The following is a 27863-nucleotide window of genomic DNA, read 5'->3' on the forward strand; positions in this document are numbered from 1 at the left end:
CACTACATCTTGTAGAAAAAGTGTACTCTTCTTTTAATGGCCTCTTGTGACATGATTTTGTAAGGTTTACATATTTGTGCTTAATACAGCATACAAAATGTATTAATCTGTGTGCTCGTTTTGACATAATCTATTGTGCATGAATAAAAACTGATTCAGTTGCTTTGCTTGCTCACGTTTATCATATATCATACTTTCCATATTTCATGTATGACATATGCTTCTTAAAATCATTTCATGTAAGTTTTACTTTAGTTTTTACCAAACAAAAGGAATATCGCATGAGAAACAAATGCAAAAGTTCCTTTTCTTTATTTTTGTTATTTTTTAAAAATATTGACTCAGAAAAGCTCTTGCTCTTATTGGCTTTGTGAGTGTGAAGCATATCCGAATTGTGCATGGGAGATACAGATTTGAATTTATTGCAGTTGCTTCACAGTTTGCACATCAATTGCCTGTCACTTAAAGGAATTTTGGGTTCTGCATGAAATAGTTCTGAGTGGTTTAAAAAAAAGATTTTAGCTATATAATGTCACTTTACGCAAGTTTATATTTTGTATAGGTTCAATATCTGAATAGAACAACAACAGAAATTATTAAAAGGATAATTCTAATAGTTGCGCAAAGCAGAGACATACCTAAACAGGCAAAATAGCACTGTTGCGAATATTTCAGAAGTAGCACATCAGAAAGTCAATAGGAAGTAAGAGAAGAAATTTTGATGTGGCTTTATTTTTACCTTATGCATTCCTCCTTTGTGTTTTCTGTTCTTCATTGTTTGCAGATTTGGTTGCTATGTGCTTTCTGTCTTTCATTTCATGTTGCTTTTTGGTTTGGACCAGTCATCAGTATACGGCTCATTCCTATATTTTTCTTTCCTTTTTAAAATCTTCTTTTGCCTCCTCCATCCTAACTCATGCAAACAATTGTACTTGCTTTTTGTAATATTACAACGTTTACTGACCAATTTTCTTCTCTGGTCTCTCTGTTTTTCAATCATTTTTGTTGATTTTTATGTTTGATTTTAATTTAACAATTTAAGAAACAGTTGAACGGAGTGCAGGAGCAACAAGATCCCTACCTGCTACTTACTCATACAAGCCATTCTTTTCAACACGGCCATATCAGTCATGGACAACAGCTCCAATTACAGTGCCTGGGCAAACCAAATCAGGCTTCACTTCCTTATCAAGCTCTTCCTCTAACACTCCTACAGCTTCCCCATTAAAATCAATATGGTCTGTTTCTTCTGCTTCTCCAATCAAATCCACATTAGGAGCTTCTACCACATCTTCAGTTAAATCTGTTAGTGATGTAGCCTCTCCGATTAGATCATTTCGGACAATCTCTTCGCCAATAAAAACTGTGGTATCGCAGCCTCCATACAATATACAGGTTACTTCAGGCTCTTTCGTCAGAGCTCCCGCAGTCACAGAAGCTGCTAGTCTAAAAGGGCTGGCATCCACTACCACATTCCCCCCTCGGACATCTCCAGTGACTACAGCAGGATCTCTCTTGGAGAGATCATCCATAACCATGACGCCTCCAGCATCCCCCAAATCCAACATTAACATGTACTCTTCAAGTTTGCCACTTAAATCGGTCATCACATCAGCATCTTCACTTTTATCGTCCCCTCTAAAGTCAGTGGTGTCACCTGCTAAGGCAGCAGTTGATGCTGTTTCATCCTCTAAAGTCATGATGGCCTCGTCTCTCTCGTCGCCAGCAAAACATGTAGCTGGGCACACAGATGTACCATTGCTTAATGGATCTGTGTCACCTTTGAAATACCCACCTTCTGCCAACATAATAAATGGATCCAAGGCTGCAGCTGTTTTTCAAGACAAGATCGCTGCAGCTGCACATTCTGCAAGTTGTGCTGCTAACGCAGTTGCTGACACGGCTGAGAGAGTGTTTTCAACAGCTACAACAATGTCATTTTCTCCACTCAGGTCATTTGTGTCTTCAGCACCATCAGCTTTCCAGTCAATGAGAACTCCTCCTGCAGGTGCTTTGTACACAGCCCTTGGGTCAATATCTGCAACTACCTCATCAGTAACTTCATCGACAATAACAGTGCCGGTATATTCTGTAGTCAATGTTTTGTCTGAACCAGCATTAAAGAAGCTCCCAGAGTCGTCTTCACTTACAAAATCAGCTGCTGCATTACTGTCACCTATTAAAACATTGACTACAGAGGCACGCACACAGCCTCCCTTTAATCGAACTTCATCTCCAATAAAATCATCCTTGTTTTTAGCACCCTCTGCTCTCAAATTGCCCACACCATCTTCTTTATCCTCCAGTCAGGAGATACTGAAAGATGTTGCTGAAATGAAAGAGGATCTAATAAGAATGACTGCAATATTGCAGACAGATGTCGCAGAGGACAAACCGTTCCAACCTGAGATACAAAAAGAGGGTAGAATTGATGATGAAGAGCCCTTTAAAATTGTTGAGAAAGTAAAAGAGGACTTAGTAAAAGTTAGTGAGATTCTGAAAAAAGATGTGTGTTTAGAAAGTAAAGGGTCGGCTAAAGTATCCAAAAGTGATCAAGGACACCTGTCTGAGGATGACTGGGTAGAGTTCAGTACAGAGGAGATTGATGAAGCGAGACAGCAAGCTTTGACAAGTCCTCCTATATCTGTTCCAGAGAAGGTCCAAATTAAAACTAAAACCATGTCGGAAAAGGATTATAGCTTGTCAAAAGTTATTGATTATTTAGCAAATGATATCGGTAGCAGTTCATTAACAAACATAAAGTACAAGTTTGAAGAGGGGAAAAAAGAAGGTGAAGAGAGACAAAAACGCATTTTAAAACCAGCTATTGCTTTGCAGGAACATAAACTTAAAATGCCTCCAGCCTCCATGAGGCCTTCAACATCAGAAAAGGAGTTATGTAAAATTGCAGATTCCTTTTTTGGAACAGATACTATTTTAGAGTCTCCAGATGACTTTTCTCAACACGATCAAGATAAAAGTCCCTTATCTGACAGTGGCTTTGAAACAAGGAGTGAAAAGACACCTTCTGCCCCACAAAGTGCTGAAAGCACAGGGCCAAAACCACTTTTCCATGATGTACCCATCCCTCCCGTCATTACCGAAACAAGAACTGAAGTTGTTCATGTCATCCGCAGCTATGAACCATCGTCCGAAGAAATTCCAGAGCAGAAAGCAGAGGAGCTACCAGCCTCGAAACCTACCCCTACGTTTATGGAGCTGGAGCAAAAACCTGCTGGATCTATTAAAGAGAAGGTTAAAGCTTTTCAAATGAAAGCCAGCAGCAGTGAAGAAGACGACCATAAGTGTGTCCTTAGTAAAGGTGTCCGAGTAAAAGAAGAAACTCACATCACTACGACAACTAGGATGGTTTATCATAAACCTCCATGCGCTGAAAGCACGTCTGAAAGAATTGAGGAAACAATGTCTGTTCATGACATAATGAAAGCCTTTCAGTCTGGACGTGACCCTTCCAAAGAACTGGCAGGTCTGTTTGAACATAAATCATCAGTAACGTCCGATGTTAGCAAGTCTGCTGAAACTTCACCACAACATGCAGAGAAGGACAGCAAACTGACACCCAAACTGGAGCGAATAATAGAGGTCCATATTGAAAAAGGTAATCAGGCTGAACCTACTGAAGTCATTATTAGAGAAACAAAAAAGCATCCAGAAAAAGAAATGTATGTATATCAGAAAGACTTACCTCGGGGAGATATTAACTTAAAAGAGTTGGAAAAACATGATGCTTTTCCTTGTTCAGACGAACAAGGTCAGCAAGAAGAAGAGGAGCTCACGGCCGAAGAGTCACTTCCTTCTTACCTGGAATCCTCTAGAGTTAACACTCCCGTGTCCCAGGAAGAAGACAGTCGCCCTAGTTCTGCTCAACTCATGTCTGATGACTCTTACAAAACACTGAAGCTTTTGAGTCAGCACTCAATAGAATACCATGATGATGAGTTGTCAGAACTAAGAGGGGAGTCTTACAGGTTTGCTGAGAAAATGCTTCTTTCAGAAAAGCTAGATGTGTCTCATTCTGATACTGAGGAGTCAGTTACTGACCATGCTCTACCCCTTAGTGCAGAGTTACAGGGGTCTGATAAACGATGCAGAGAAAAAGTAGCTACTGCCCCCAAAAAAGAGATTCTCTCCAAAATCTATAAAGATGTATCTGAAAATGGTGTAGGTAAAATGTCTAAAGATGATCATTATGATAAAGTGACAGTGTTACACTACACTGGAGATGTTAGTAGTCCAAAACACGCGATGTGGATGCGCTTTACTGAGGACAGATTAGACAGAGGTAGAGAAAAGTTGATGTATGAAGACAGGGTGGACAGGACTGTTAAAGAGGCAGAAGAAAAACTGACTGAAGTATCACAGTTTTTTCGGGATAAAACAGAGAAGTTGAATGATGAGCTACAGTCTCCAGAGAAAAAGCAGCACAAAAAAAATGGCAAAGAAATACATTCTAGCCAGAGCTCTGCCAGCAGCAGCCCTGAGAAAGTTCTGCTCTCTGAATTACCATCGTCCAGTGACGAATGGAGTAAGGTGAAGCAGTATGCACATGATGGGAAATGCTTTCCCAAGGTGGATGAAAGAAAAGCATCCAGTTTGCCCAGCAGTCCTGAAAAAAGGATATTTGTGCAACCTGCAGAGGACTCTAAACAACCTATGGAACACAAAGGAAGTGCTCAGCAGACTGGAGTACCTGAGGTTTCGCAGACTGGATTTCAGCTGAAGCAATCAAAGCTCAGTTCCATTAGGCTTAAATTTGAACAAAGTATAAGTCCAAGGAGTAAGGACGTAACTCAGGAAGAGAAAAAGCTGGATGGTCAGTCCAAAATTCCAGTAAAGAAATTGCAAGAAAGTAAGTTACCAGTGTATCAGTTTTATTCCAGAGAGAAACACGCAAAGCAAGTAGAGGTCATTGATGGGAGCACAGCTTTGCAGAAAGAGGTGAAAATACGGGAAGATTTTGTTCCAGGTAAAGGGAAAGCTATCGAAGACTTTCATGCTTCAGACCCACAAAGCCAAAGAACTGAGATGAGTAAAGGCGTGCCGGAACACTTTTCAGAACCACTGGCAAAAGACCTGGCGTATGGCTCAGACTCAACAACGAAGGGACAATGGGACAAAAAAATCTATAGGACGTGGGAAAGTCCTGGAACTTCTAATCATAAAACACAAAAAGAAAAACTTTCACATGTGCTGGTTCCAGATACAGTAAAAGAAAACCATGTTGAGCATGCCGAAGCTAAAACTGACAAAAAAAGCGAATTTATCACTGTGACAGAGCACAAACTGGCAGCAAATGGAATTCATCCAGAAGAAGTGAAGGAACTGACTGTCAAATCTCCCTCAAAAAGGGTTTTATACAGAGAATTTGTTGTCAGGGAGGGGGAACATAATGGTGAAGTGGCTGATAAAATATCCAAAAGGAAAGAAGAAGTTGCTGTGTCCCATATTCCAGTCAGAATTGTTGAGGAGAAGAGAACCACGCTTGATGGTGTCTATGAACTTTCAGCTAAAGTATCCCAATCAGCTGTGATTAAGGAGAAAGTTGAGAGGCAGATTGATTATGTGGAAGATGAAAAAATAAAGCATTCAGAAATCAGAAAAGTTACCAAGCAGCAGAGCTCGATAGGTCTAAGTCCTCCTGTTGAGGAACTGGAGAGATCCCCTAGCAAATCACCAGATTCTTTAGAATGTAGTCCAGGAAAGGAGTTTCCTTCGAGTGAGTTAGTTGACCCTGGTGCCAGTGATTACTTGGATAAAGTTGCACCACTAGTAAGCACTGAGGGAGTAAAAGAAATTAAGACCTTACCTGTTTATGTCAGTTTTGTTCAAGTAGGAAAGCAATATGAGAAAGAGGTGCAACAAGGAAATATTAAAAAAATTGTCAGTCAGGAGAGTAAGACGGTACAAGAGACAAGGGGGACATTTTACACAGCTAGACAGCAAAAACAACCTCCTTCTCCGCAAGGCAGTCCAGAAGATGACACACTAGAACAAGTGTCCTTTATAGATAGCTCTGGTAAAAGCCCTTTAACACCAGAAACACCGAGTTCGGAGGAAGTGAGTTATGAGTTTACATCTAAAACACCTGACTCACTAATAGCTTATATCCCAGGCAAGCCCAGTCCTATACCCGAGGTATCTGAGGAATCAGAGGAGGAAGCAGAGGCTAAGTCAACATCTGTAAAACAGGCAGAGGTTGAGGAATCACAGATTGACAAAGCATTACCTAATCACATAAATAAGGACTCTAACAAAAGACCCAAAGGTAACAGAGTTGCCTACATTGAATTCCCTCCTCCTCCACCACTGGATGCAGATCAAGGCGAGTCAGAAAAGAAGCCTCATTATTCCACTGAAAGTGAAATGGAGATGACAGAAGTGAACTTGCAAGATGAACATGACAAATGCCAACTGGCTGAACCTGTCATAAGAGTACAGCCACCGTCTCCTGTGCCACCGGGAGCAGATGTCAGTGACTCCAGTGACGATGAATCTCTCTATCAACCCATTCCACTTAAAAAGTATACGTTCAAACTGAAAGAACTGGAAGATGACCAGAAAGAAACCTCAAAACCCAGAGGCCCTGAAAAGACTGAGAAACAGAAAGAGTTAGGACATCCCACTTCTGGGAAACCTAATGAGTTTGACATTGGGCTTGATTCACCCCAGAATGATGTAGTGCAAAATGGGAGTAACAATGACCAGTCTGTCACAGAGTGTTCCATAGCAACCACTGCAGAATTCTCCCATGATACTGATGCGACAGAGATTGACTCTCTTGACGGTTATGATTTGCAAGATGAAGATGATGGTTTAACTGAGAGTGATTCTAAACTTGCAGGTCCGGCAGTTGAAACCAAAAAGGACGTATGGACTACAGAAGGCATTCTAAAGCAGACTGATCGCTGCTTTAGCCAGAGTAAGCTTGAAGTCATTGAGGAGGAAGGCAAGGTAGGCTTTGAAGAAGACAAGGCACCTTCCAAGGGTCCAGCTTCTGAAAAAGCCGGAGATAAGAGTGAACAGAAGTCAGGGGCGCAGTTTTTCACTTTGGAAGGCAGACACCCTGACAGGACTGTATTTCCTGATACGTATTTCAGTTACAAAGTAGATGAAGAATTTGCAACACCTTTCAAAACCGTGGCCACCAAGAGTCTAGATTTTGATCCGTGGTCCAATAACCGAGGTGATGATGAAGTGTTTGAGACTAAATCAAGGGATGATGAGGCTAAACCATTTGGTCTGGCAGTGGAAGACAGATCTCAAGCAACAACACCTGATACAACTCCAGCCAGAACTCCAACAGATGAAAGTACGCCAACTAGCGAGCCCAACCCCTTCCCATTTCATGAAGGGAAGATGTTTGAGATGACTCGCAGTGGTGCAATTGACATGAGCAAGAGGGATTTTGTTGAAGAAAGACTGCAATTTTTTCAGATTGGTGAGCATACTTCTGAAGGGAAGTCAGGGGACAAGGGGGAAGGGGATAAAAGTACAGTCACTGCCATCACACAGCCACAGGCAGGGGACAACACTGTAGAAACAAACCTAGAGAGACCAGTAGAAACAACAGCAGTTGAACATAAGCCCATCATCCAGGCCAGTGGAGATTGCATGGAACAAATGCTTGGTAGTAACTCACTGGAAAAATCATCGGCAGCGGTAAATGCTTCTAAAGTTGATCCCAAATTGCGCACACCAATTAAAATGGGAATTTCTGCTTCCACCATGACTCTGAAGAAAGATGGCCCTGGCGAAGTGACAGATAAGATAGAAGCTGTGATGCCAAGTGGTCAGGGATTAGAAAATGAAACTGTAGCAGTGATTGCGAGTTCAGCTTCTAGCCAGATAAGCTGTAGGCAAACAGAAAACACTGATTTTCCAAAAGATAATTTTAATAACAACAACAATTTGGATTCATCTGCTGTCCCTACAGATGATATTACCTGTAATGTAGTGCTAAAAGAACATTTGGAACCGAAATGTTCCCTCCAGAAAGCTAATCAAGCAAAAAGCACTTCAGGAAAAGGTACAGGGACAACACAAGGACACAGAGTAAGAGATAAGCAAAAACCACATGGAGAGCAGCAAAAGTCAACAGAGTTGGTAGGGGCTAGAGGAAAATCAAAGCTTCCTGTAAAGGCCAGCTCAGTAAAAGAAGTCTTTTCACAAAATAATCTCCAAAGCAATACAGGGAGTAAAGTGAGAGGGGCTAGTAAGCCTGACAAAGCAAAACAAAATAATCCTTCTCCCTGTCTAGAAGCAAGGTCTAGGATTCCTGTAAAAAATACACATAGGAGTAATCTAGCTAGAAGAACTTCAGCCCTGCCAAAACAAGAGCAGGTAGAGAAAGAAAAACCAAAACAGCTTCCTTCTAAATTACCAGTAAAGGTAAGATCTACCTCCGTCACCATGACAACAGTTAAAGTAAGAAAAAATCAGCTTAGGGAGGTATGTAAACATTCTATTGAATATTTTAAGGGAATTAGCGGTGAGACATTAAAGCTTGTGGATCGTCTATCTGATGAAGAGAAAAAGATGCAGTCAGAGGTCTCTGATGATGAAGAAGACAGTACATCAAAGAACACATCCTTATCAGAAGCTACTCAAGTTTACCAGCCTTCCATTACATCGAAGTCTGCTAGAGACATGAGAACAGAGGCAGCATCTATAAAATCAAAGATTGAAAAGGCCGACAGTGAGAGGAGGAGGAGTAAGAGGACTGGTGAGAATGAAGGCAGTCAGGTTTCTGGAGCTCTCATGGCTCACCTCGTGGAGATCAAGCCTAGTTTGTAAAACTTTCAACTTGTTGATCCTAGTGCATGAACTGTTGTGATTGCCTGTGGAGTGACTTAACTTTAGTTTTCATTCTGTCATTGTCATCTGTATGTGCTGTCTTATACTCTTCTTTCTTCCTTCAAACAAATCCTGTACTGTAGAAAGCTAGTGAAGCATGCCGAAGACATTCATGTAACTCAAAAATTGATGTAACTCAGAAATTGAAAGATTTCTTTTGTGACAGCAAATTTATTCTGTCAAAGTAGAGAAAGTAGATGATAATCTGGTCTTGGTGGTTTCCACCAGTAATTGAACAACTTGTGTACAGTCTAACAGCTAGATTGTCAGCATGTTTGGTTTCATTACACGACATCATGTAGTTTGACATTTGGCTTTACACAGGTGAAAATCTAAAAGCTGTGAAAAAAATTTGCTTTGTAGGTTATTAGGACACACAACCATTCTAGTAAACAATAGAAGCACTGGCAGCTTAGTCAAAGCTATTATTTATAAAAAACTATTGTCCGGTTTGTGGTTTTCTGTGCAAAACCTTTTTAATCGAGAAATTGTAAATCACAGGTCCACAGAGTCCATGTGAACGGACAGATATAAGGATGGCAATTGTAGCTGATCACCTAGGACTTAGCTGGACAGGTAAGCTTTTCTGCTTTAATATTGAAATTAGTCTTTGCTATTACATTTTCAGGTAGTCTTTTACCAAAAGCCACAGCTAGGCTGCATCAGGCTCCCGCCAATTCACAGTGAGCCCAGCCTCCCAAAACATGCAACATGCCTAATAGGAAATCATCCCATAAAGATGGCTAATAGGAAATTGTCCCATGGTCTTGCAATAAATCAAACAGAAACTAGTAGGGAAAATAGCTAAAAAGGGTCTCCTCTCAAGATGTTCACCCAAGGAGTTGAGGATCTATCTGCTCGGGCTGCGGGCTGCCTCTGTATCTGGACAGCAGTTTCCCCAGAGCCCTGGAGGTTTCAGGGAGCCCAGCAGTGCCCCAGCAAGTCGGTGCTGGGGGGGTTATCTAACTGTATGCCCGCCGTCGCTCCCTGTGTTGATGGGCAGAGCTGGCCCTTCCCAGGCTTACAGCTGCAGCAGCCAGCTCTCCCCAGGCGTAGGTGACAACAGCACCAGTGCCGAGCTGCGCAGCAAGGTCACAAAGGAGGAACAGTCACCAGAAAAAAACAGATTTTATAAATAAGTGGTGATGAGGTAGTCTTCACGGAGTTTTTTTCACCGTCTTTAAATGGTTTACTGAGTATAAATACAATAATAGCTCACAGAGATGACTGAAATTCAAAATTGTGTCTGTCTTAGGAAATTAAAGTATGAGTATGTAATGCCATGCTCATCATTGTCTGTAAAGTTTGTGTCAGGTAGTTTTGTTGACGTCTCTGTGATCCAAGAAAGATAATATTTTTAAGCCTGACAGGATGATTGAGGGATTTGTGCTTTCTTTGGTGTTTCTATTGTTGTTTTCTTTTCTTTGCTTTTTTTTGTCTTTATAGAACTGGCAAGAGAACTGAATTTTTCTGTGGATGAAATAAATCAAATCCGAGTAGAAAACCCAAATTCTCTTATTGCTCAAAGCTTCATGTTATTAAAAAAGTGGGTTACCAGAGATGGGAAAAATGCTACAAGTAAGTTCAAGTAGTTACTTTTGCTGTTTATAAGTTATAGCCCATTTCATCTGTTGCCTGATCTAAATAGGTTAAATTGAAGAAAGTATTATGAATGTCTTTTGCAAACCACTGATGGAAAAAAAAAGTTTCAGTTATATTTTTACCAGAAGTCAGAAACGTGTCATCTTTATTCAGTATATAAGCAGAAGGAAATAATCTGTTCTCTACATCCATAATTGATGGGACAAGTAATGAACTTAAATTCCGGTAAAGAGAATATTAGGGAAAACTTTCCAATAGCAAGGAATGTGGAACATGGAAATAGGCTGCCTGGAAAAGTTAGACAGTCTTGCGGTATTGCAGGTCATAAGAAAAGACTAAACCTCTTTCTGTGAGGAGTGATGGAGACACTGATTCTGCACTGATTCTGCTGGTTTTATCTGTGCGTTTCACTTGAATTGCTCAAACTGAAAGAGGGGGTTTGATTTTTGTGTTAGGTCAATGGTGTTCATTACCGTTCTCTAATCCACACACTCCTGCACAGTATTTGAGTCTGCTTTGATCTCTTTCACCGTAAAAGTAATTTCCAGTGTTACTGTGTTCTCACAACAAGATTACTGCAAATGAGATTTCACGATGTACTGCATGAATAGCCTTACATGCATTATTACCTACATGGCTAGCTATTCTGTTGTTCCTCGAAACAGAATGGTAAAAGGATTTTTACACTCCTTTTATGCTCCAGTAAAAGGATATTTTGTTTCAGTAGTAAGTAAATACATTCTTTAAGAACTCTCTGACTTTATTCTTTGTGCTTTTTGTGTTGTAATGTCATTATATATATATATGTGTATATATATATATTCCCTTGGGGGGGAAGGAAGACTCTTAATAGATGTATATCTTGAATAAGTAGGCAGCAGAATGACTACTTAGACAAATGATGGGCTTTGCTAGATTCAAAGGCGTTGGGACAGAAACATATGCCGGCAATTTATAATTAATACGATGTGAATGTAACTGAGAAAGACGATTACACGGTTCTGCAACACTGAACTTTTTTCTGACATATCTTATTTGTTTTTCAGCTGATGCCTTAACTTCCGTATTGACAAAAATTAATCGAATAGATATTGTGACCCTGTTGGAAGGACCAATATTTGATTATGGAAATATTTCAGGCACCAGAAGTTTTGCAGATGAAAATAATGTTTTTCATGATCCCATTGACGGTAATTGAATTCTCTGGTCATATTTAGTTCAGTGACATGTCCAATAAGACAATAATGTTGTATAAACTAGTCTTTAAAAAAAGACAGTAAGTTCTACAGAAATAACTGGTTTTAATGTGAAGGGTTTTTTCACTCCTAAAGCATGCTCATGGTACAACACGCAGGCTGGACATTAATATGTCAGAGAATAAGCCCAGGGTCCCACAAACGTATGCCTGAGTAAGCTTGTTCCCACCAGCCTTGGTGTCAGTTGACAAGACCTGTGTATTTTTCTCCTGCAATAGTTGTGCTTTGAGGCTTGCCCATGTATATTTTTAATGTACTTGGTATTGCATGCTTTCCGAGTTACCTGGAAATGTATGTATATTCTTTGACTTCCTGTCTAGATAAGTAACAGTAAGACTTCTTCAAAGGAAAAAAAGAAGGAAGAACAAGGAAAAAAAAAGTGTTTACTAATTGCATAGAGTACATTAATGTGCAATTTACTATCAAGCCTCTTTGAGACAAGTGAACATCAATTACTTTATGATTTTGACTTGTACCATTTCTACAATGGCAGTAGAAAAATAAGAAAATGTTTTATTAGTGCAGGAGAGAATATCTTTTTTTCAGTCTACTAATGGGTAAAATTGTGTAATAATTTTCACATGGAAGCTGTACCAACTGAGAACAGAATTGTGCAGGTTACTTTTGAGCCAGATTAAAAGGATAAATGAAGTTCTGCTTGTAAACCAGAATTGCCATAGGTATACTTATTATTTCTCAGTATGCTGAAGATGGTAAATGTTGTTTTTCCTTCTTTTAAATGTTAGTTAACAGGCACTGGGTTGCTATATTCTTTACTTTGATTTTTGTCACATGTATTATAAATAGCTCTTAAAGAAGATTTTTCTTTTGTAAGTAACATTTCCTTTGGTTTTTTGTAATTTGTTCAAGTATGTATTGGGCTTCCTCTGTATTTTAGTAGGATTTTTTTTCTTTAGAGCATATAAGCTCAGTGTACCTCCATTATTGAGCAGTATTGCTGGTCATTGCATCATTGCATTACAGAAATAATTTTCTGATGACATTTTAAGAAAGTTGCTCTTGAAATGTTGATTGCGCCTTTTAATAGTAGCATCAATGTTTTTATGAAAAAAATACGCTTCTCTGCAGTTGCTTTCTGTCTCTCCTCTTCTCTGAACCTTCCTCAAGCTTCCTTTCCTCACCAAGACCAGACCACCTTTGCCTTTCTCTCAGCTGATTCAGGAAACCAAAAACCAAACCCTGTTAATGCACCTCCCTTTGCAGGCAGCACAATGTCAAGTTAACCCCACAGCATGTATTTTTTTCCTTTTGTAGGTTACTCAACCTCTTATTTGCTGGAATGCAAACTTCAGATTTTGTTGTCGTTTTTATGTGTATATTCAGTTTAATCCTTTTGTATGGTTTTCCCATGTTTTCATCAATTTTTCTTTTCTCTCTTTATTTGAGCAGTGTATCTGATTGTACCCATGTCACCAAGATCACCTCACTCTCCAAGATCTCCAAGATCTCCTTACTCACCACAGTCCTCTCACCTGTATAACTTTACTGTACCTGAAATATTCATATAGCTCTCCCTTGTTGTGTTTGTGTTCTCTTATCCGTTTGTTAGCTTCCCTTTTTAGTTTTTTATCCTGCTGTGTATTTAGATCTACTATTCTTTAGTATCCTCATTAGGATCCATTTCTGTTCCTCATTCTTTAACTTTTCCATTCTTGTGGCTCTATGGTTAAATTGGAGATATCTATTAGTAATATTGTATTGCTGGTATCATGTATTTTTATATAAAAGTTTATTAAAAATGTGGACCTGTTTTAGAAATAATACCTACTGACAAACAAGTGGCTGTCCTATGTTAAGATCTACTTCTGTCTTTAAAATGTATTTATTAAACTTTCAAATTTAAAAAAAAAAAAGGAAAAACTGGGAAAGAAAGATTTACACAATATGGCTGCAAGAGATTGTATTGGATATAAAGGGACAGCCACCCTTGTCCACATTTGATTTATTGCATGCTTATAAGACAATCTGCTATAGCTTGAAGAATGTTAAAATGGCTGCAAAACCAATTGCTGAAATCTTTACAGACTATTTACAAAATAGTCAAAAGTACTGGCTTCACTGTACTATTCACTGGCAGTACTCATTTTTTGTTCCATCTATTTAGGACAAAGTAAAGAAATCTCTCAGAACTGCATTTGTTCTTATACACCTGCACCTCCTCATACATTTCATACTTTATGTAGCTCATGAATCATTTGACATTTGCTTATTTGTTGCTCCATGCTTCATCCCAGTCAGTCCAAATGTGCTGTCTTCCTTAGGTTATCCCACCATTCAAGTGGAACTGGAAACTCCCACTGGGTTGCGCTTCGTGCCACCCACCCCTTTCCATCAGGATGATTTCTTTAGCGACACCTCTAGCCTAGAGTCACCCCTTAGAACTCCCAGTAGACTGAGTGACGTGTTAGTGACCTCCCAGGGACACGTAGATGGTACAGCAGCAGCACCGCCAGTGGTGACTGAAGAAGACACTTCACTGGATGACAGCAAACTCGATTTCTCAGTGCCTAGAGAAGGAACACCTAAAGATATTTCCGTAGGCGAGAACCAGTTGGAGGAAGTGGACCTTAAGGATTTTCCACGGTATCTTGGTAGTTATGGCGGGATGTCAAAAGATGCTAAACAAAGGCAGAGTGAAGAGACTAGTAAAACAGGAGTAAGGACTGAACAGCCTGAGAGAGAAAAGTCTGGTACTGATGAGGAGATGATGGAAGAAAAGCTTAAATCTCTGTTTGAGGACATTCATCTGGAAGAAGGAGCTGAGTCTGAGGAGATGACGGAAGAAAGAGTATGGTCAATTCTTAAAGGTGTTCAACAAGCAGAACACGAAATGTCTTCAATTACAGGTTGGCAGCCTGACTCGTCAAGTGTCACTGAGCCACTGACATCGGGACGCAGAATAGGTGGTAGCCTGCTAGATCGTTTGGATGATAGGTGAGCACCTTTGTATAAGAGTGTGTGTGTGTAAGCAAGCCTTCCCATGCTGCTTTTACCTCCAGGAGCAGTGCTGAGCCTGCTGTTCTAATATTCTATGAGAATATGTATATATGTGCGTGTGTATATATATATGTATTTAAAAGAAAAAGTAATAGTTGACTCGATTTGGCCTCAGACATATTTGTCTTTTAAAATGCATACTTATCAGGTTTCATTCTTAGTATAGGTATTTCAGAAGTAGTTTGTGTTATGTTTGGTGGATAACATTACTTTTTGTTTTCTTTATCTTGTGTATTTCCGTTTTTAATTAATCTAAGTGATATATACATGTAACTGGAATTGAGGACTATGAAATGTACGTTATCTGAAACCAGGGCACTACATTACTCTTATTTCTCGAGTACCTTTTTAGCAGCCATCCTTTTCATTGCATCTCTATGCCTTTCCTCAGATAGTTGTTACTTTTTCCATAAGCCAATTTTTAAATTGTCACTGTTTTTATACACTTACTTCAAGCATGTTATGTCATGGTGATTTACTAGACTTTTAAAGAGATGAGTTACAAAGCATAAAAACGTAAGAATGGTGATGCCAAATCCGTCTAGTCCCCTATGTTGTCTCCCAGCAGTGACTGTAGAGGATGCTCAGGGGAGGAGGAGAGTGGATGTATACTCTGTTTTCCTCCAGTATTCTCCCAAGCACCACTTGCTTTCAGCATAATGACCTGCTGAGGTGGATGCTTTCTACATGTTTATCCCCAATGCATTTCTCTTGCATGAGCTTTTCCAGCCTCCCCTTGGATCTACTTAAACTTTCAAGATTCACAATATGTTGCCACGTTCAGCCTTACTGGTACCCACTGGGTGAAGAGCTCCTGCCTGCCTTTGTTTTGAATGTGGCTCCCATGATTACTAATTGAAGGAGCCAGGTCTGCAGGAGCTGTAAATCAGCAGAGAATGATTATTTGCAGAGAATGGTTATTTGTCTGTCAGCAGTTTACTTCATTGCAGCTTTGACTCAGGATGTTTTAAGGTTTCAGGTAGCATTAGATACTCTCTTACTGAATCCAGTGGGAATTTGGCCATTGATTTCAGCAAACTGCTTGTCTTTCAGGACTATAAAGCACTTGATCTACTACTGATGCGATTTCTGTTGTTAAGCAAGCATTGTTATTCTGCATTTTATATTGTGTTAAATTAGTAAAATAGTTCACTTCTAGAAGTAAAAGGGCTTCCTTGAGAAAATAACATATCAGTTTCTAACTAGATTAATTCAATTTACTATCTTTTGTAAGAGTTTTGCCCGCAAATAGCTATAGTATTTTCACGTGTACGGTCATTATCTGAAAGCAATCAAAAATGCAAAAGGGAAGAAAACTGTGCCTCAGAAGTGCAGGTTAAACCTATCCATAGGTAATCTGAGGCAAAATTTTGGTCAGCTGTCTATCTGGTAGTAACCTTCCTTGCCTTTGGCTTTGTTTATTATTGAAACTCTGAACTGTCTAAGGATTTCTTTTCAGATAGCAATATTTTTTAAAAGGCATCAGTTATCTGGAGTATAGATATTGTACTTTGGGGGAAAAATAACATAAACTATTCGGTCATTACTGGTAATTGCATGGTAACAGATACTTTCATCACTTCCCTAGTTAGAGAGCAGGTTAAAGAATTAGTGCCTCGAGGATTTATCTCATGATTATACAACGGAAATAGTAGGTGTTGTGTATTTTTCTTTCTCTTTTTCCTTCCCCCTGCCAAGTGGAAGGGGAATAACATAAAACATTTGACCTTGTTTCCAGTGTTCACCATACTCTTGTTGCTTCTGGAAAGATATCATGATGCAGAAGATAAGGCTATTAAATAGATTGAGGTTTGCAAGCTGAATTTAAAATCTTACTTTTTTTGGTCTGAAACGCATGTGCTAAGGATGAAGGCTCAGTAAGAGGCTCGGTGCTTTGCCCTTCTGTGTGTGATTTAAGCACTGAACGGCTGTCTGTGCTTTTTTTCTTTTTCTTGTAGTTCGGACCAATGTAGAGATTCCATTACCTCATATGTCAAAGGAGAAGCAGGGAAGCCAGAAACAAATGGAAGCCTATCCGAATCCACAGCAGAGACAAAAACGAAATCCTACATCCAGGAATCTTTAAATGATGTGGGAAGACAGAGTGACAAAGAAGCCCTGAAAACAAAGACCCAGATTGCAGCTGGTACTGATGAGCAAACGTTATCATCAACAGCATATCAGAAATCTTTGGAAGAGACTAGCAAGCCAACAACAGAAGGCAACAAAACATCTGTGCCTGTCAGTGTGAAGAAGATGAGCTGGAGTACTTCTGAGGATAGCAAGCCAAGAACAAGCAACCAAGAGGAGGAGGGAGCAGTAATGTCTGAACAGAAGGTACAGTATGTCCTGTAACAATTAACTGCGTGAGGAGTCCCTATTGCTCAACAGAATTTTTTGTAAGACTTGTAATGTTGTTTGTGACAGGTTTGGGGTTTTTTTTTAATCTTTCTTTACGCCTTTTCTATTTATTGCTAAATTAAGAAAAATGGAAGTCAGTGGAAATTTATGTTCTGCAGTGTGAATAGAATGAGGTGGGGTGCGGGTGGGCAGAGGAGCCAAGCAGGGCTGCGTAATCCTCTGCCTGACTGGCCCCAAGCCCTGGAAGAGGTTAGAGCAGCTTCTGGGACCACTGTCCTGCATCGCTAGGGAACAGGCCTCTTCCCTGCCCTGACATACCACCTGTGCAAACAGTGCCAAATAGCTCAGCTGTCCTCCATCTGTTTCCAGTAAGGTGATGCCACTGGTTTCCACTCCTTTTGTGACATTGAAGTGAGTGAAGAGATATTGGGACTCTTCGGCCTCTATCCTGCTCCTTGTCCCCAACACCTCCTGCATTTTTTTACTCTGTTAATTTGCAGAAAAATAAATTTGGGGTAATATTTAATCTCCTCCTTACGTTTTTTGTTTCACGGCCTCGTTCATCCCAACTCCAAAGTGCATCCAGCCAAGAGGAATCAAAAGATTTCCAAACGTGTAAAGCACTTTTACAGGTGGTGGCTCTTCTTAAAATACTGCGGAGGGGCTCCCCTTTATTTCTACCTTGCCTGGCTTGCACATCCTTAACTGCGGAACTGCAGTTGTTGTCTGACAATTAAGATTTTAATAGCTTTCTCAGTTGCTTATTTATTTCCCAGAAGTTTAAAAGTAAAGTAGATTCAAAGAATGGCTTATAGCCCCATGGGTGCGTGCACCTTGCACCCCAGCAGTGGGAGGGTTGCCACGGAATAGACCACAGGGCTGGCAGGGAACCAGGCTGGAAAAGGGAATTGCAGAGGCTCTTCTACATTCCTCTCTCTGCTGAGATTGTCTTTTCCCAGGCGTAATACAGGAGGAGATTATAACTTCTGGAAGCGAGGTATTTCAGTAGAATTGCTTCTACATGATATAGCACTTTTTTTATTGTAGCACAATAAAAATGTTGGCTGTGGTGGGCTGCAATAAATCATTCAGGTTTAAATTAGTTCATTTTAAACTATTCTTTCGATTATACAACCAAGAGTTCTTTTATTAGATGGTAACATAATCAGTCTCAGCAGTTATGCAGCATATGATTGTTATTATCGTGTTATTAGTTCGTGACATAGTTGAAGCAGTGAAGATCTTTCCTAATGTTCACCAATTACTGGAATACTTTAAAAATGTAAGAAAGAGCCTTCTGCAAAGGCAGTTAAAGGCAGATGGCAGAGTTCCTTTAGCGTTGGTAGGCTTTGGGGCAGACCTCAGGCTTTTATTATTATGATCCATTTAAAAGCAGGGATAAGCGTAGATGCACACTGTAACATGCTGCGGGTGTGCGACAGTGCTGCACTTTCCCCTCTGGATTCCCATCAGTGAAAACATAAGTTGTCATCCACTTTTGTGTGCTCTTTACTTTTGGATATCGCATCTGGATTAGGAAGAAAAAGCACATGCTTTTCTTATGCGTGCTTCTTGCACTACTTTTGCTTTGTTGGCAAAGGGTGATAATCTTACCTTCTAAATAACAAGTCTTTTTATAGATATGATCTTGGAATAAGCTGGTATCAGAAAATAATGTCATTTCTAAATGTGGGTCTCTCACAAAGTCTGAATGGGTGACAAGCTAGTGTTTGTTGGAATGACAACAAGAATTGCTTCTAATATCTTGTTGATATTTCTTCAAGAATATCTTCTAATTTAATTTGAAGTCCATAGTTTAGCTAGTAACACAGTCCAATTTATGGGCACTTCATGTGCTGTCATGAAAACAGAAAGAGAATTTCAACTGCAGTCTTTCTGCAAGGTGTTCTTCAGAAATGCTCCATAAAGAGAAAAGTGTGGAAGAAACAGATTTATTTTTGTGGAAAGAAAGGGGAAACAAAATAAAATTACTTCCCAAAGTAAAAGGTGAGGGATGCATCAGTGTTTTGGCACACAGTTTGCAACAAGAGATAAACTCAGACAATTGATATTGGGCTGCTGCCTGGTGATGTGGATGAAACAAATTGTTGGCCTCATCCCAAGTCCACGTAAATGCCCAAAAGTTTACAAAAGCAACGCAATGACAATGTAGGCCATATAATTCTCTACGAATGCTCAAGCATCAGATTCCAGTGATCTTTTTAAATGAGAGGAGTGCAGCACAGTTGCTCTATTATCCCAAAGAGGGTGATGTCCACCATGTGATTGAGGTGACTCCCAGTGTCAGAATTCCATCACAAATAAACCACTTGAAGCTGTTTATTAAAAATAACTCTTCCTCCAAAACCTTTGTGCCCTCTGGGAATCTTCTCCTGCTTCTTGTTACTTCTTCAGGATAGGGTTGGATTATAATTCTTTTGTATGTGTATTTGGCTAGTGTCAGAGGACAGCAGGAGACTTTACATGCAGATGAATACTGTCATCCTGCCCTAAATGCTTTTTGTTATACAGTCCTTTTTCTCCTCCACCCACCTATGCCTACTCTTATTTGACACATCATTTGTGAGAAATGCTTCTTGTTTGGGATGTCTTGGGCCAGATTCAAAAAGCAAAACAGAAATGCAGTTAGCAATATCCACTGTTCATGACTTTAAAATCAGTTTGGGGCTGTCATTGAGTAATTATAGAGAAAATATTCGAATTTCTCTATTCACAGAAAGGGTGGTTCAGCCAAACATCAGGTGAGAAGGGCCTCTGCCCTGTGTCTGTCACAGCCATAGGTATGAAGCCCTCTGCCAGGCATGTGCACACAGAGCTGCTCAGCCCCAAAGCCAAGGAGCTCCTTGGGTTTCGGAGGGGAAAACCCTGGGGCTGTCAGAGGGTGCGAGGACGGAGTAGACACCTGGCTGTGGCTGTGGGACCTCCCGGCACCAAGCTGAGACCAGCATTAGGCTGTTCCCCCCTGCCCTCAGCTGAGGTCTACCAGTTCACTTCTTAAAAAATGCAGAATGATTATACTTCACACTACAGTTTTGTTACTTAAAAGCAGATAAATACTGAGCAGGAAAGCCATTTACATGGAGAAGTTCTTCAAAATGCTTATTTGTAATCTTTGTGGAGGTGCTCCACTGAATCTTTCTGCATGACTGTCTTCTTTATGAGGGAATTCACTTCCCATACCTTGTGAATCCATACAATTTGTTTGAAACATTAATTTTTGAGGAGAAAAAAGCAAGGAGTTATGACAAGGCTTTCTTGTACACAAAATTTTTAGCAAGTACGTAAGATTTAGAAATTCCACAGGCCAGATGCATTCCAAATACCATTTTCTAAGACTTAAGAGCTGCTGAGATATTCCATACCTGGCATACTTATCAAGATACAGCATGCCAAGGAGCAAAAAGGCCTCCTCCTGCCGTATCCTTTAAGAGCAAAACTGCGAGTCATTATGTACATGACAGAGATAGGAAAACCACTGTCCATGATAACCTCTGTTTTCTTCTCCTAGTCCTGATCAGCATGTTCTGTCTTGCAAATGTGCTGTTCAAATGTACTAAAACTGCATTTATTAGGAATATAGTGACAGTGACAGTGAGATTGAGAGTGATTCGAGCTCAGATGAAGAGCAGAGAATTACTACAAGAGTTTATCGACGGCGGTTGATTCTGAAGGTATTTTGTGATTTGCATTCCTGAGGCGACGTTGGCATGGACGTGGGTTTGGACCGCTGTGTCAGAATGTCAGTTTTGGCATACCGGAGTCCCTCTGGTAGTGTGCTTTCCATTGCCAGTATGTATTTATAACCAAGTGCTAGGTGGCCTTTTCTTGTTTAACCCAGAGGTTTATGATTGTCTTCTGCTGGAAAACAACTGTGCTGCATGGCATGTTGTGTCCTTCACTGCCACTGTTTTGCATGGCATCTTAAAGGCTATAACTAGATGCAGTGTGTTGGTCTGATGTAGAGAAAAATGAATTGCAGAGAGATATGAGTGACAATTTTTTTCTTTTTTTCTATTTTCTTAAAAAATTCTAAATTACAAGTTAAAAAATTGCAGGAACGTACATGAGTGGGACATAGGAGAGATGAGCCATGTACTCTGGTTGAAACTTGTGGTCCTAAGTGCTTAATGTGTTCTGGTGTCATGGTTTAATCCCAGCCAGCAACTAAGCACCACGCAGCCACTCACTCACTGAAACCAGGACATCTGGAAAACCTCAAAACAGTGGGTGATCCTGATTTAAAACCTACCAAAGTTAATAGAAGTCTTTGTATTGCCTTCAGCAGGCTTTGTTTAGTATATTTATTTACAGATGACCTTTACTTACAGCATAATATACTTTATATATTGATGACAATGGCATAGTCATATAAATAATAGCATTTGCTCTCATATTTTTTCTTGTATGGTCATATATTATGGCTTTATTTGCCTGCAGTGTATAGCATAAGAAAATAATTCTGCATTGGAAACCATTATGTTAATCCCTCAGTAACTTACAAGATTTATTAGATTCTTATTAGAAAATCATGTAGTCAAGCCATCAAAAAGACAGACAGCCACCATAGTGCTATTACAGCACTAGCTGAGTTTGCCTAAGATATAGTTGTTACTTTAGGAATGATTTGTGACGCTCTGATTGCACATATCTATATAGCTGCTATTTGCATGCTTCGTGGAGAAGAGTATACGTACAGGCACCACACCTTTTGTGTAATGTGGATGGCAGATTGGCTGCTCTGCACAGCTACTGATCTGTCCAAGATACAGGCACTTTTGGAAAAGGCAGGATGACATTTCTGACTGTCTTCACCCTGAATTTCTTCAGTATACCAGTCATGCTTCCATCTGGGACAGGGCAGGAATAGCAAAAATGAGCTCAGTAGAAGTGGATATTTTGTCCGATACCTCATCTTTACAGGCAGAACCTGCTGACTTCCATGGAAGGCCCTGGGCAGGTCGGGGTATAACCCTTCATCAGTAATTCCCTCTGCAGAGAAGACATGACTGGTCAGAAATAGGAATGTGGGTTTGTTTTTTTGTTTGTTTGTTGTTTGGGTTTTTTTTTCAAATGGGGCAGGTGGCCTGTAGGTGATTACAGACCCTCGAATGCTGTAAGAATGTTTCTGGTAAGACATAAAGTCTCCGTGTGCTGAAAGTTTTAAAGGCTGCATAGTTCGCCTGTTGCTGATGTCCCCCACCCAACTGATGTCGGAACTATTTTAGTGTCCACTGGTTTGGAGTCAGGAGACATCAGAATAAAAAAGAGAAAGTATGTAAAAGGCATCCTTCACTTACTTTCCAAGTATATTTGCTGTGCTTAGAGAAAGGCATAGAAAATTGTTTTTAAATGTGGTGGTATAATTTGGGGTTGAACTTTTAACAGAGCAACAGTAGAGCAGTGTATATAGTGTTGTAATCTGCAGCTGGTGCAGATGCAGTCAGGAGGGTGTGCTCCGTGAGTGGAGGTGGCTGAACCTGCTCTGTTGGGAACGTGTCTGATCCAAACTGGATTAGAGCTGTACCTGTCTCTTGATTAGAAAATACACATGATACTTATGCCATTTTCTGAAGATTTATAGCTTCTTTTTTCCCCCCACTCTGCATCTCAAGACAAGCTTAAAAGAGAACAAGAAAAATTTTCACAGCAGCAATCATCAGGCCTTTTAGAGTTTGGTAGTGGAAAGAGTTTGATAGTGGAAACAACCACTTCAGTAAATATATTTTATCATGTAAGGTTCATGAAATGGTGGAATGAAATAGGAGAGTCAGACTTTAACGTTGGTAGAGATCTCGACTTTAATTTCTGCACATTCCTGGGAGCAGAGGTTCAGTTTGGGTGAACTGAAATCGCTGGGAGAGCATGCACAAACGGAGGAACTGCTCCTCATGCAGGAAAGAGGTCTCAGGATACAGCGCTCAGAGGCACGGAGCAACACTCTCAGCAGGCAGGGTAAAAATAACTCCGGTGTTTCTGCTGCAGGACGCCGAGCAGCGGTCAGGAGAAGCAGGGGGCTCTCGCCTGCCAGTGCCTGAGCGCCCAGCGAGCGAGTGCTCTGCCTGGACCCACAGCCCCGGTGCCCCTCTCTGAGGCTTACGCTGAGGGGGGCTGGCATCGCTTGCACGTAGCAGTAGCGAGAGGGCAATCGGGCTCTCCTTCTGTTCCTGTGGTTTCTGACACTCGTGGCTAGCCAAATAGTTGTTAAGGTGCGATCAGAGTAGGAGGCAGGGACGTTTCCCGTCCCCCAGGCAGCAAGCCTGCCACAACGCTGACAATGAAATGCCCCAGTGCTTATCTGCGGTCCCACCTGGACCAGGGGAGCACTTACCCTCTACTGTTTTATGTTTACTTAGGAGCCAGCCCTAGACATCTTGGTTGAGCTGGCATTCTCTGGAACAAAAACTGGTTTGAACATCTGAAAAACCTGGGTGCAGGCATCATAAAAGGCTGGCAGTGCCTTGCCCATGCTGTCAGCCCGCTCTGCCGGCTCGTGCCAGTGGCAGCAGCCAGGAGGGGACGAGGGTGCCCTTGGAGCCTCCACTGGGTAGAGCCGCACAAGGGAGCTGCGTCGTTTTACTGTGGCATATATTCATTACTGCCTGCATGTTGCATTAAAGGCAACAGAGGTACTCACGTAGCCTGCAGGCATAAAGTTTGGTAACACCAAAATTTGAGGATAGATTGAGTCCTGTAGAAAAAAGGCTTTGCTATGTGCCTCAACAGCTACCATCAGGGCTGAATTGCTTCATTACCTTTGTTCTTCTTTCCCAACTTGTTTTTCATTTCAGTGCTGTTCTGTATTATTGCTAAGAGTATTATTTCCATTTAACTGCTACCTTAGTTCTCTGTCCTGGCCCAAATATGGAGAAAGACTTTTCTCTACCCTGGAGGTATTTTCCCAGCAGTCCAAGAGCTGAGTCCTGTCAAGTGTTCAGCACTCTACTCTCAAGCACATTCCCATGGGATTTAGCACTTCAGAGGGCTGAGCCCATAAAACCAGGCAAGCAAGGACTGATGCCCATTTCCACATGTAATAGGATCGTATTCTAACCTCAAGGTAGTGCATATGGTTTTGGTTTTGCTTCCTTTCCCCTCTTCTGTTCACATGGCGGATTGATGGGATGGGGCATTGCAAAAGAAACGGGTTTTTATGGTAGCGCAGGAATGCGAGCAATTAGCACACAAGGGAAAAATAAGAGTGCTGCCACAATGTGCACATTCAGAGCCTGATCCAAAGCTCCTTTATTCAGTCATGACAGAAATCAGTGTCTAATTTTTCATGCTTTTTCAGAGGTGGTTATATCTTTCATGGGTACAAATTTTTGGCAAAAACTGTTTAGTAAAATTCTTGCCAAAAGGTTTATGGTAGAATTTTGTAACGGAAAATAAAATAGATTTCTAAGCAGGGGTTATTAAAATCTGATGTCATTTTGTGTCTTGTACTTTTGTTAATTCTTGCCAATTTTCGTTAAAGATTTATTTGTCTCTTTCCATGCATTTTGCTCATGAAACCGCCCATTACTGATTGCAGAGGGTTTGGTTCGGCCTGCACTGGAGGAGTGGCGTGGGAGCCTGAGCAGCAGTCAGTCAAAACTAGAACAGCAGCTTTCATGATCATATTATTCAGAGGAAACTTCTTTATGGAAAGTGAAAATGTGGCCATCCTGTCAGTGAGAAGAATTAAGGGCCTGTGCCTACAAAAGGCACATGGGAAGCATTTTCATTTGTGTATTCAGCTGGGCGCAGCCTCTCTGCTGCAGTCCCTGCCAGGCTGGGAGAGCTGCAGAATTGCTCTACTCTGCAAGTGCCCTCGCCCCGGGAGGGACTGACAGGTTCGGAGCTGCCAGCCTCAGTAAGATAACACAGAGGTAAATTAAACCACAGACTACAAGTGCTGTTACAAGGTCTGTTCATCATGTTGTCCTCCATGCAACAAGCCACAGACCTATGACCCAGCTCGCGGTATTGGACTGTACTCTGCCCCATTTGAGGCACCATTTCCTTTCAGGTCTCCTTGACTTGCCTGGCGGTTTGTTGTTGTGCCCCCCCCCCCGCCATGGCTTTAGCAATACATCTGCAAACAAGCAAGTACAGACTCAGCACAGGCACAGGCAGAGAGTCATGGCATCTGATTAACAAGGTATCCCTGAGTAGGCAGAACTCACTAATGAAAATGACCTTAATGAAAGATGTTTGTTTCTACTGCCACTGCCACAGAGGCTTGAGACCCCAAGGAGACTGAGGCGCAGCTGCTGTTTATGCATGACAAGAATGTGATCTCGAGACTGAAAGGATTATGTCTTGATGGTGGCTTAGGCCAGTAAGGGAAGAGGTCTGAGCGTTCTGTACAGCTCCTGTTCCCATTGCAGCATTGCCTCTGGTCTTTGGCAAAATTAAATATTTAGGATCTTTCCATCTTGCTTATTTCCGCCTGCTTTTAAATTCCCTTTTATCCATCTGGGTAAGAGGCATCCAGCCGCACCTTTTTTCTCCACTGTTACAATAACATTAGATGTATAGGAGGAATAAAAGGGACTATTATCCCTCTAGTAGCAAAACAAACATGAAAGAAAACCAGAGCTCTGACAAATCTGCAGTGAACTTTGGCACAATACTGTAGCACCGACTGTATAACTCTGTTTATCTGGAGGGCCCTGGGAACACCCGTAATCTGCAAATAACTGTTAAGAAAATCAGTAGAGCTGGCAGAAGACTTTGAGGAAGCTGCTTTTTGCTTCTCCTGCCCTGGAGAGCAGCAGAGAGAGGATACCAGCTGGTTTTGGCAGGACTACACTCCGGCGAGCAGGGTGACATTAAAGCACTCTGCATTGCAAAGCTTCCTGGCATGTTCTGGGGCTGAGGCAGCCTTTGTATGGTTTAGTCCCCGGGATATAACCGAGCTTCCAGTAATCACGGTATTAGGTTTTCTCCCTGCCTTTCTAAAGCTCTTGGTATTGTGACAGTGATTTCAACGGGTCAAGGCTAAAATGAAGCCCAAATAAGTATGATGCAGCAGAAGGAATTTTATTCTTTAGCTGTGACGCAGACGCACCGGCTTTGTGTTTAAAACCAGCTTTTGTTGACAAGGTCATCTAACGTGCCATTCTAACCCAAAGCTGGTTTGAGATCTGACAAGTAAAACTGCCAGTGGGTAAGGGGTTTTTTCCCTAGCAAACATCCGTCTTTATAACTGCATAGGATTAGAAATGTCAGTAAATCAGATCTACCTCCTGCCAATTGTGAGCCCTCCTGCAATTTGTTTAACTACCGACCAGCAAGAAAATTGTGAAAGCTGGATTTCATGCATGCTGACTGCTGAGTAGTTAACAGCATTTGTCCTTAAATTGTGCTTAAAGGAGCACATAGGTAATTAAAAACCAAGATTCACCATACCTTTAAAACTGCGCTTTCTTCCAAGAAACATCTTTCAGTGCATCAGTACATTTTCCACTTTAAAGCTGAACACAGTAATTCTCACTAACTTGGTTTAAGGAATAACCTTGCTCATAGTGGCAGTAAGGAGTCAAAGGACCAGTAAATGCAGGCAGTATTCGTGTGCCAGGTAGTCCGGTGACTTTGCTACTGGCCGTGTTATTTTATTTCTGTTTTTCATGGGGTTTATTGTAGGGGCTTTGGAGATCCCGTTCATGAAAGGGAACCTCTCCACACCTCTGTGCTCCATGGGGTGGGAGGGACGTCTGGGCCAGGGTATCCCTCCTATCCCTTAGGGCTCGGCGTGGCAGCCCGCTGGGGAGTCTCTGAGACCACGAGTGAGAGGCCAGGAAAGAAACTGTGCAGCTAGTTCCCCATCTGCTACGCTTCTGATGAAAAGTATTAGGTCTCCAGAATCAGTATTTCCCCCCGTTGTGGCTAGGAAACCCCCCCAGGTTTCAGTTCCCCAAACCTTTACCCAGCCATCGCCCCCCTGCCGCAGCAGCGCTCCCCGTGCCATTCTCGTTTCTGCCGTCTCGCTCATGAGAAAGGAAGGAGCAGGCTGCCGTCGTTGGGGCCCCGCTCACCGCGGAGGCCAGCCTCCTACTTCCCTCCTCCTGCACGTAGCATGACGTCAGTGCTTAGGCAAGTGTGTAATTTCTCCTGCCCGTGACCCCTCAGCCAGCAGAGTCCTTCTGGGAAATGAATTGTATGGGCCCAGCCCAGGCTCCGTCTGAAGGCTTCAGCAGCTGTTTGTTCTGCCGTGCTTCTTGCAGGGATGCCACTACTCCCAGGCCTGGGGACCTCAGCCAGGTCCCTTCTGCCCCAGGTGTATCTCAGACACAAGACCTCGTCCTTACGTCCCTACGCAGTGGCAGCCGCCTGGCTCTGCAGCCTGCCCTTCTTTCAGCGATGCTTCCAGAAGCATCAAAGTTCAGCAAGTTTTGCAGTTTATATATAGCCTGGGAAAGCATGGGGAAAAGACATGTAAAATGTCCAAAAGTGTTTAATTACTTAATTATCAAGTGGTAATTTCAATACAGTTTTCACTATGAAGTAAGCAAAAATTCTGCACTTCCGAATAATGAGAAATGCTGACCATGGGCTCAGTTAGCAGCAGACCTGCCTTCTGCTCTTCGGTACACCCCTCTGGCTCTGCCTGCTGCAGGCCCTCTCTCTAAAGCGAGGAAAATGGAAAAGCTTGGCTATAGAAAAGACTGTGAATGGCTTGTAAACAGGAGGAAAGGTTTATTTGGTTTAGAGCTTAGAAGTAACGTATAAACCTAATGTTATAATGTA

General features: G+C 41.4%; 1 protein-coding gene across 1 annotated transcript in view; it reads left to right on the forward strand.

The window, feature by feature from the left end:
- ANK3 (ankyrin 3) overlaps window positions 1-27863 on the forward strand; it is a 212148-nt gene that overhangs the window by 176218 nt on the left and 8067 nt on the right. Inside the window, exons 36-42 of the mRNA XM_075025511.1 lie at window positions 1043-8743; window positions 9376-9450; window positions 10321-10452; window positions 11523-11666; window positions 14015-14687; window positions 16709-17087; window positions 20705-20803. Coding sequence (XP_074881612.1) covers window positions 1043-8743; window positions 9376-9450; window positions 10321-10452; window positions 11523-11666; window positions 14015-14687; window positions 16709-17087; window positions 20705-20803 — 9203 coding nt within the window. The remainder of the gene's footprint in view (window positions 1-1042; window positions 8744-9375; window positions 9451-10320; window positions 10453-11522; window positions 11667-14014; window positions 14688-16708; window positions 17088-20704; window positions 20804-27863) is intronic.

Source organism: Buteo buteo, chromosome 4, assembly GCF_964188355.1.
Source record: "Buteo buteo chromosome 4, bButBut1.hap1.1, whole genome shotgun sequence".
NCBI classification, from domain to species: domain Eukaryota; kingdom Metazoa; phylum Chordata; class Aves; order Accipitriformes; family Accipitridae; genus Buteo; species Buteo buteo.